The sequence below is a fragment of the Gouania willdenowi genome, chromosome 14 (genome assembly GCF_900634775.1).
Source record: "Gouania willdenowi chromosome 14, fGouWil2.1, whole genome shotgun sequence".
Taxonomy (NCBI): Eukaryota; Metazoa; Chordata; class Actinopteri; order Blenniiformes; family Gobiesocidae; genus Gouania; species Gouania willdenowi.
The window spans coordinates 13181073-13191960 of NC_041057.1; the positions used below are offsets into that span (position 1 = coordinate 13181073).

General features: G+C 37.8%; 1 protein-coding gene across 1 annotated transcript; it reads right to left on the reverse strand.

Moving 5' to 3' along the window:
• Positions 1-1819: 1819 nt before the first annotated feature.
• Positions 1820-9287, reverse strand: LOC114475828 (15-hydroxyprostaglandin dehydrogenase [NAD(+)]-like). The gene is made up of 7 exons (XM_028466955.1): positions 9073-9287; positions 7697-7820; positions 6840-6946; positions 5836-5932; positions 5537-5613; positions 2572-2729; positions 1820-2431 (listed from the first exon to the last, which is right to left on the reverse strand). Exons 1-7 carry the CDS (start codon positions 9163-9165, stop codon positions 2317-2319), a joined length of 771 nt encoding a protein of 256 aa, XP_028322756.1. The 5' UTR covers positions 9166-9287; the 3' UTR covers positions 1820-2316.
• Between the last annotated feature and the right edge of the window lie 1601 nt (positions 9288-10888).

Consider the following 10888-nt stretch of genomic DNA (forward strand, 5'->3'; position numbering starts at 1 on the left):
TCAGCTAGGCTAAAGGCTAAGCCGTTGAGAACCGCACACACACACAACTCATCTGTTCCTCCTCCATCCATTGTGTGATTATAAATGTGATTTACTGTAGTACACATGGTTTTGTGAACAAATATATTCCATTTGTTATTTTTTCACCATTTTATGTATACTTAATCTCCATTTAAAGCAATTTGTTTCACTTAGGCTCCAAAAAAAAAAGTTGAACATAAGTTCTGATCAGTAACACGTAAAGACCATAAGGTGGGAGCGAGTTTACCAGTCCGGTTCCATATTCAAATAGTTTGGTTTAAAATGAACTATGTTTGATTTAAGATGAACAAAGTTTGCTTATAAGGGCATTAAATGAATTATTTATTTAATGAGTGTTGCATAGTTTATTCCTTCTGCTGTCTCTCCTTGAGACAAAATATATGGAGCAGGTTTGTTATAGTCGATCCTCGGATTCAGGAGGAACAATGCGGTTTTCGTCCCGATCGTTGCACACTGGACCAGCTCTATACCCTTCATCGGGTGCTCGAGGGTTCGTGGGAGTTTACTCAGTCCACATGTGCTTTGTGGATCTGGAGAAGGCGTTCGACCGTGTCCCTCGTGGTGCCCTGTGGAGGGTGCTCCGGGAGAATGGGGTCCGGAGCCTTTTGCTAAGGGCTGTCTGTTCCCAGTATGACCGCAGCAGGAGCCTGGTTCACATTGCCGGCAGTAAGTCAGACCTGTTTCCAGTGCATGTTTGTCTCCGCCAGGGCTGCCCTTTGTTACCTGTTCTGTTCATTACTTTTATGGACAGAATTTCTAGGTGCAGCCAAGGACCGGTGGGAGTCCGATTTGGGAACCTCAGGATCTCATCTCTGCTGTTTGCAGATGATGTTGTTCTTTTGGCTTCATCAAATCAGGACCTTCAACGTGCACTGGGGCAGTTTGCAGCCGAGTGTGAAGCGGCCGGGATAAGGGTCAGCACCTCCAAATCTGAGGCCATGGTTCTCCACTGGAAAAAAGTGGCTTCCCCTCTCTGGATTGGTGGAGAGTCCTTGCCTCAAGTGAAGGAGTTCAAGTATCTTGGGGTCTTGTTCACGAGTGAGGGTCGGATGGAGCGTGAGATCGATAGACGGATTGGTGCGGCGTCAGCAGTGATGCGGTCGCTGTATTGTACTGTTGTGGTGAAGAGGGAGTTGAGTCGGGGGGCAAAGCTCTCAATTTACCGATCGATCTACGTTCCTACCCTCACCTATGGTCATGAGATTTGGGTAATGACCGAAAGGCAAGATCGCGGATACAGGTGGCCGAAATGAATTTCCTTTGCAGGCTGGCTGGGCATACCCTTCGAGATAGGGTGAGAAGCTCAATCACCCGGGAGGAGCTCGGAGTAGAGTCACTGCTCCTTCACGTTGAAAGGAGCCAGCTAAGGTGACTCGGGCATCTGTTTCGAATGCCTCCTGGTCGCCTCCCTCGGGAGGTGTTTCAGGCATGTCCTATTGGGAAGAGGCATCGTGGAAGGCCCAGGACACTCTGGAGGGACTATGTCTCTGAGCTGGCCTGGTGTCGCCTCGGGGTTCCCCCAGAACGGCTGGAGGAGGTGTGCGTGGATCGGGAGGTCTGGGCATCTCTGTTGAGACTGCTGCCTCCACGACCCGGCCCCTAATAAAGCGGAAGAAAATGGATGGATGATGGATAAATGGATGGATGGTTTGTTATAGTTATAGCCACAAGAGTACAGCCTCTTTAAATCCAGCCCAGGCCTATGAAAGAATAATTTTATTTTCAATTCCTCTCCCCTGCCGTAGGGCAGAGGCGTTGGAATAAATGTTCGATATGATTACCACAAAAAAAACTTTTTATTTCTTGGAAACATTCTAATGCAAAATCTTAAAATGAACAAATGTGTGGTAAAATAGTTCTCAAAAACCCAAAAATAAGAAAGCTGAAGCTCAATAGCTGCATTATTTAACAATAACAGACTACAGTACTTCATAGTGACTAATAACCAAACACACAGTTTATATCTTGAAGTTTTCACATTAGATTTAAGTGAATTCTTTATACTGTATGACAACAAAAATATTTTCTTTTCAGACCTTTGTAATAATCTGTTTCATATTCAGTCAAAGCCCTGTGTTGTACACAAACTGACTGCTTGAGAGGTTTTATTACTTAGGTTTTGTTGAAACATTCTTTTCTGTTAAATAGAGTTGATTAACCCCTTCAATCTGCCTTATCTTTGGTCTCTAATTCTCTGCACCAATACCACACTATGTCTACGTTTCCTGACACCAAATAGAATGTTTCATGCCACAGCTTTGTCAACAGCTACTCTTAAATTGAAGGAAAAGTCGCATATGTCTTTCCTGTCTTGAACACCATCAGGGCCTCTCCATTCTTTGTCTCGTCCGTCAGCAGCTCTAGGAGGCACTCGGCCACCTGAGATACACTGAAACACATGATGAAATCGAAACACGATCACATCACAGTGTCACACAACATCAGATGTTCATCTACTGTCAAATCTACTCAATCATTCATAGATTGTAATGATTTTTGGATCACTTTAAAGCAGTCAGAATTACGTACCTTATGATTCCAATCTTATCCACGAGCTGTTGGGTTGCATCCATTAGGTGGGAAAACTGTACCAGTTTGGATTGGATATTAGTGATCAAATCAGTCTGAACAAACCCTGGACAAAGCGTATTGAGTCGTACACCGTAACCCGACAGCACAGAAGCAGCCTGTTCAAACAGAAATGCTCCATGAAAGACATCATCTGGCCAAAAAACATAATACAGAATGTGTATTTATATTCAGCTACACTACTATTTGTTTCATATTTGCAGATAATTAAGAGGCCGCTAAGATGGATTTCTGTGTCCCAGTGTTTTTTCTTAGATAACTCTGTGACTGATAGACTTTTATTGTTATATTGGTGCCAGTTGATTATTGCACAGGATTTGTGCGTTAGCAGGACAATAGCTGTGTTTCCATTACCCTTGGAAATGCGCAAAATCTAAATAGCCCAACAAAAACTGGTGATGGAAACACCTGAATTAAAAAAAACACTCAAAAAAGTTTTTACGCTTCATGAGGAGGAATTTCAGATGTTTCATTATCGAAATGTGTCGCAAAGGCGCAATGGATACACTTTTTCCGCAAATACACGTCACAGAGCATGACATACACGTTCCCATGACGTGAGGTACCTGGTCACATGACCACTTCTCTCCAAGACAACATGGTGCAGTACTTGTAAACAAAAGAGGAGACCGGAACATTTCTCAGCATTATACCTAAAGTTCTTACTGCCACATTAGACGTGAAACAACAGAGTCTTATAAGGCGGTTCTGAGCGTCCATCTTCCTGCAGCGAAGTCTCACGGGATGAGATGTCACGGGAGTTGCGAGCAGAGCTTAATTTGTGCCGGTGTCACAGACTGAGTTTACCTCGTACTGAGATCGATTATGAGCATATATGTGCATGCGCACTACCGAAAATGCATTTTTGCTGGAAAAAAAGGAAAAAAAATTCAGTTTTGTTAATTTTTGTTTTCAAAGTGAAAGGACACGTGTTTTAGTCGTTTATTGGATTAGGTTAGGGTTTTGCTTAGGTTACACTCTCAATACGGAGGTAAACTCAGTTCGTGACACCGGATCCTGCCAGACCCGGCACCTCCCGGATTTTGACCAGCACTCATGTGATTAGATCCAGTACCTTGTTTTTTTTTTTCCTTTCCCAGCGTCTCATTTGCTTTTATGTGTTTTGATTACATTTTGAAGTATTACATTTGGACAGCTGTGTCTTTTATTGAGTTCAAATCACTGGAAATGTCATTGTACACGCGAAATTGAATGTAGACACACAGCGCGAGTGAGGAAGACGGGGGAATTTCAAGCCACGCCCCCGCGCTACATTTAAAGTGTGATTTTCCACAAAAAAATTGTCTCTTGTCAGCTTGGAAGACGGTAGAAAATGGCTAAAAAAAGGCAGTTGGATTAAGTGAATAAGTGAAGCTAAGCCTGAGGAAATCGCGGAGCAGCAGTAGCAGTCGCACAGCAGCAGTTAGCGTAGCGAGGAGCACCTGTAGCAAAGATGTTAATATAGGAGCACCTGCCACAGACACGACACAGGAGGAGAACTATCCAGGGGACATGAGGAGAACTCAGGGACAGAGAGAAGAGATGGAGAAAGTTCTGCTATGGAAAATGAGACCAGGGAAGTTTGGACAGAGGCGCACTTCAAAGCTAAGATGAAATGCTACTCTTGGTTTATAAAACACAAGGCAGGCCTCGACTGTGGAATATTTAAAAAAGTTGCGCGAATACAAAGTTTTCCTTCTCTTTGGACAAATAAATATGAAGCACAACACGTTGTATTTATATTTTCTGTTGTGCTGCTGATTCATTAGAGGAGTTATTTTATGGGTGCAAAACTAACAGAGGTTAATATAGCTGAGATTTTGCACTTGCTGTGGTGCTGAAAAATGGCTGATTGTGACAGCTGCCACTCAGCGTGGATGCGCACCATATGGGTGATTGTCCATGCTTCTTTAACGCTGATTCCTAATTCTTTTATTAAACATTTAGGTTAATTGGTTGTTTGTGTTGACGTGATAATATTGGCCCATTTAGTTAGCAAAAGGCGCTTTAAAAATGTTTTATTCCGTGACTTTTTTGTGTCTCTTACTGCTGGTGTCATGTAAAATAACCCTACAGTCGACAGTGGGCATGCTCACCTGGCGAACTGCGCATGCGCGTGCGTCATGTTTTGATTTTTAGAGTTTCTCATAGTAGCAAAATTTAAGCTAGCAAAATATACGTGTAAATATTTACTATGCTATTAGTGCGCATGCGCCCATAGGAAACTTTCACGCGTAGGATTATTTTACATTACACCGGAACAACACGCGGCCGGTGTTCCAGGACCTGATGATTTACAAATAAAGCACTGGTTGCGAGGCTCCTGCCCAAAACAACGTTCAATGGAAACACGTTCAAAGCACAATTATACTTTCTCGACATTTAGAAACATCACCTTTATTTTGCGAAAATCTGTAATAGAAACCCAGCTACTGATTGCTAAGTGCGCCATAAGAACTGTGTGCAGCCCAGAAACTAGCTACGCTACATAAATTACTCACACACATGCTGTCCAATAGCTAAAATCAGCAACAAATGTTGATATTTTGCAGGTAGCATGCTAATAAAGGACCTACAGTAACTTTGACCCAAAATAATCTTTTTGGTACAACTTTGTGGAGGAAAACATATCGAGATGTGAGTTTTGGTCCATATACCATCCAGGCCTGTTTGGCAACTAGGGCTACGGCTGCATAAAGGATGGATGTCCCTTAACATGGGTAGGATATCACCCAACCTGGCAACACTGTTTGAGACTTCTCAATGGTGATAAAATATGGAAATTAAGAGAGTTGTAAATGTGGTTGTTTGGGATTTAAATGGAGACTTTCTGTTTATGCTTCAAACTATCTGACAAACATTCTCCAAACCTTCTGGAACTTTATCATGAGAAAATTGTTCTTACTGCCATAGCCCGAGTGAATCCCACTACAGCGTGCTTTGTGGCTGTATAGACTGGAAAGCTGGGAAAGGGACCGAGACCTATGGAACAAGAGTGATATACAGTAAATTCAGGGATTCAAGGATGATTTCAAAATAAGAGCAATATCAAGATGATCCTGTTATGATACTTCGCTATCTATAAAATTAGCAATACATTTGTTCTGGTTTACATCACATTCTCTTGTCTATGTGTGAGAATTTTATACCTTTGCCTTTAAAATGTAAAAACGAATAAAAAAAACTTCTAGGGTCAATCTTTACCAGCCAATGATGATGTATTGATGATGACTCCTCCTTGACCTCCAGACTGCTTATTCATTTGCTCCATAGCCAAGTAAGTTCCCCTGATGACGCCCGTCTACAACACAAACTCATCACCTTCTTCACAATACCACCATAAACACTTTGAGTCTATGGAAGGGTTGGGGTCAATTATATTTGCGTAATTGATCATTAATTACAATTATAGCGTAATTATAATTGTAATTTAAAAAATCTGTTGCTGTCACACTTGTAATTAAATTGTAAATGAGTTCAGATAATTGACTTTATAATTGTATTTACCATGAAAATTATATAAAGAGTGTCAATTATAATTTAACACAAAACTGGGGAACCATGTTACACTTCTATGTATCTACACATATAAAATATGTTTCATATCAAGTTTTCCCACATTTTACCATTTAAAAAAAAAAATTAAATCGAGGGGTACACTGACACAAAAATGTTTTCATTGGTTAGGAAGCCTAACAAGGTAACCAAGAGATAGGAAAGAAATGAGATGATAGATATTTGTTTTAAGTGTATTTTACAGCTGATTTAAGACCCGTTATCACAAGAGATACTAACAGGGAGGAAGATTAACTTTTATTAGGTTATTTATTTCAGGCTCAGTAATTGTGATAACCTTTCATTGAACTTTGGTAATTGAAAATGTAATTGTAACTGAAAAATGTGATTGACCCCAATCCTGGTCTATGGTCAACTTTAGGATTCCAGTTAATATAACACACACTCGAACACAAGCAAATGTTCTGTCCTTATATACTTTGGAAAAAGTGCAAAACTACTGTTCAGATTTTTTTTTTTCTTTGCTTTTTTATATAGATAATTTATTTGCCAGAAATAGTTATCTTACAAACAGAACACAAACAGTATATGTTTAAATTCAGTTGATTTTCACCTTGATTTCTGGTGTTATGCTATAGAAATTATTGTGTCAATACAGGCAGCTAAAAACACTCCTATATCCATGAGCTTACCAGGTTTACAGAGATAGTTTTCTCCCATGCAGTTTCGTTCAGGATGCCAGCATTGTTGCATAAAATGTCAGTTCCTCCAAAAGTATCTGTGGTTTTCTGAAAAGCAGCTGAAAACCGCAAAAAAGATATTCATAAGAAAACTTTCTGCTAATCTGTTATTATGTTCCTGTTAACTCCAATAACACATAATAAAATATTTATGCTTCCACATTCCATGTCTGTCCATTATTTACGGGCGCCGATTGTAAAGTTGCACATGCTAAAATAAGCAGCAACCTTTAGCAACAAACCACGTTTCTTTTCTACTTTTGACCAGATTTACAGCAATATGTGTGAAATTTTAGATATATACTTTTCTCTGAAAAATATAATGTCAATGTTAAATCTGAATGTTAAGTATTAAATCTAAATGTTACATTTAAACATAAATGTTAAATCTAAATCCTAAATGTTAAATCTAAACATTAAATGCTACTGTAAATCTAAATGGTGAAGTTCCATATTAGCCAAATATTTAGTTTCACCTGCGACATTTAGATTTAAATGTAAAATTTAGATTTAACATTTAGATTTCAATTTAATATTTAGATTTAAAATTGGCATTATATTTTCACAAGGGAAAAAAATCACAAATTTCACAAATATTACTGTAAATCTGGTCTGGTCACATGCGTTTTTTAAATGTCATTTGTTGCTAGTTGTTGCAGAAAGTTGCTGTTTGTTTTAGCATGCGTAACTTTACAATTGGCGCCCCATAATGATCAAATATTAAACTAATTGCTATAGCTAGCTGGTTAGTTGGGTTATGAAGATCTATTTTGACTTAGATAAAATACTCAGCAAAGTGCTTGGGTTACCTTTGAACTGCTCATCTGATTCAACATCACAGACCAGGAACACAGTCTTGGCCGAGTCGTACTGTTTGTCCATTTCTTCCTTTAAATTCTCCCCTGCAGCTTTATTGATATCCAGCATCGCAACCTGCAATTGATCAACGCATTAGATAAAAGACTACAACCTGATTAAGCAAAAAGGGCTAAAAGGTCAATTTGTGAAGCAACTTTTTTACTCAATCTCTAGACTTGCAGAACACCACAGAATGTGTGAGTGCAAAGTTTCCATTCTCAGAATTACACATAGAGCTGAGAACTCTTGACGATCTCTCTTCAATTCTATATTCATCTCTAAAGGACAAATATTAGGGCTGGGAAAAATATTGATTTGCGGTACACCATGATTTTTGTGACAATATCGAAAATCGATACTGTAGTGCACTTTAATGTACAGTTTAAATAACTATCAGACCGACTGAATGACTTTGTGATGTGCATTTATTTAATTATTTATTTTTTGAACGTTGACTCATATATTGTTTCTAGAAGTGAATGATTCAACTATTATTTTAGGAAAATAAGGAAATCAAAATAGTATCAAATCCCAATATTTTATAAATCCAAATCGCAATATGAATGGAATCGGCACCCAAATATTGTGATTAAAATCAAATTGGGACAAAAGCATATCATCCCAGCTCTAATAAACATAGAAATAAGGTCCAGCTACAGAGTTCAAGGTGAACCTTAACAGAAGATCACACAGAAATACAAATACTGCCCCTAACATGACAAGAGTTCGTCAATTTTTATTGATACTTAGGGTTGAGCTCGAGATGTTGCAATCTGCAAATAAAACGCTGCATTAGAACTTGAACAAAAACATTTTTTTTAAATGTGATTTCATAGTAATATAGTAGTGAATTTATCTCCCGACATTTGGACAGTATTTAGTGGACTAAGATTGGAGACGACAGAAAATACATGATTATATGTGGCTATAATAGTAGCTTACCACCACTGCGTGTGGAGTGAAAGAATAATGCACATCAATGTAAAGCACTTTGAGTGTCTATGAAAAGTGCTATATAAAATCCAATGTATTATTATTAATAATATTAATAACAATAATAATAACAATATTTTCACTGATAAAAGTGCAACACATTATGGAAAGGTCAAAACAACAACGAAATATACACAACATTGAGAACATAAAACCTACAATTAGCATGCAGTACATTTTAACACTGAGTACAGTGTGGAAACATGTTGGAAGTGTAAAAAAAAAAAAAAAAAAAACCCTCACATTGCGATATATTGTAGCTCGATATATCGTCCCACCTTTTGTGAACATAGAGAGAAAACCTACACGCACATGCACAGTGAGTTGTCTCTACCTTGGCACCGTTTTTCAGAAGAATTTCCACCATTGCTCTTCCTATTCCCATCGCAGCTCCGGTCACCACCGCAGTTTTCCCGGATAAAGACATCAGAGCGATAAAATGCGAGATTATTAGAACAAGATTATTGATTTAGAACGTGTTTAAAGTGAAAAATGTGAAGAAAACGAGAGAGAACGTTTCCTTGTGAAGGGTACCGCCCACTAGAGGAAGTTTCCTCCTGTAGCGGGTTGAGACAATAAGACTGGAATTAAATGACTTTGAGACTCAGGGTTTGATTGTTCTATACTTTACAGGTTTTTTTAAAAAAATTCAACCCGATTTTTCATACAAAGTTGTTCAAATGCATAGACAACTAGGCGATGTTTGAAAAAAAAGAAGAAGAAAAAAAAGCGATGCTTGTGACTTCTGAAAAACATCTGGAACAAACGTTTAACCCCAGTCAACCACTAGAGGGCGGTGTTCCCTACCTGGTAAGAGCCTGAAGTGATTAAGTTAGAATTGCAATATGCTTTTTGGTGCAATTGTACACCTTGTTTGATTAATATTAAATCAAGCTTTGAAAAATAATAAGAATCAGAAATACTTTGCTAATCACATGAGGAAATGACTTTTGTCCTATTGGCTCAGGCTCTTAAAGTAAAGAAATTATAGCAAAGGGGAAACAAAAATCACGAGACATAATAATTAAATACAATGATGAAAAGCCAAATATAGAGTCAAAAATAAGAATTACATTAATATAACAATTAAATGTGTATAATTATGCTTGAAAATATAAGTATATGTGCAAGTGTAGTCCTCAGTCTACAATGTCAATAAAAATAAGGTAAAAAAAAAAAAAAATGGAGATCAACACTTTGAGAAATGAAATATATTATGATGAAAATGTTTATTTAAATTTGTATTTGTATTTATTTTGATCTCCATTAGCTGTAACAAGTACAGCTACTCTTCCTGGTGTCGATCCAGCATGCTGCTTGTGAAACACACACACACACACTCACACACTCACCTAGTATATACTAATATTGCATATAAGTGCATGAGAGATGACCTAACAATTGCAATATAATGTTTTGTGTAAGTTTGACCTATATGTTATTTTTTTTGTTAAAAAAAAATAAAAAAAAAATATTGCAAAGAAAATAACTTTGAGCATACTATAATATGGTTAAGATTTACAAATTTCACTCATTCATGCATTCATCTTCTGACCCACATATCCCTATTCAGGGTGGTGGGGCTCTGCTAATGTATATATAGTTTATTATGGGACCTTGTTTGGGGTACACCCCAGACAAGGAGCCGGTCAATGTCAAGACTTAAAAATTCAAGAATATTAAAACATTTCATGGTTTTACAATGGATCTTTATCATACCTGGGAAAAATATCAAATCAAATTAACTGAGTTAAAAATGTTTTCGAGGAAGCGTTTTTGTGCCGCGCAGATCATTAACTGTCAGAGAAGGGGTTTTTTTTAATTTTTGCATTGACCAATTTCAAACAATAGCAAACAGAAGAAAAAAAAACATGTCACACATGACTTTGCACCTTTCTCATTACAATTAAACAGCTGTGTTACTGTGTTGGTTTCATCCAGAGTTTCTCTGCTTGAGTGTATTTGTACAGGTCTGACATCACCTTTTCTATCATTTTAGTTCAAAACAACACAACCGCTATTGTGATATATTTTTTTTTACATTATTTTATATGCATAATATTTTGTCTGATTTTATTAAGACCACTTGTTGACATAGCTATCAGGTTAGCAAAGAAAAGTCAACATTCATCCCTTCATTGAGCAAAGTG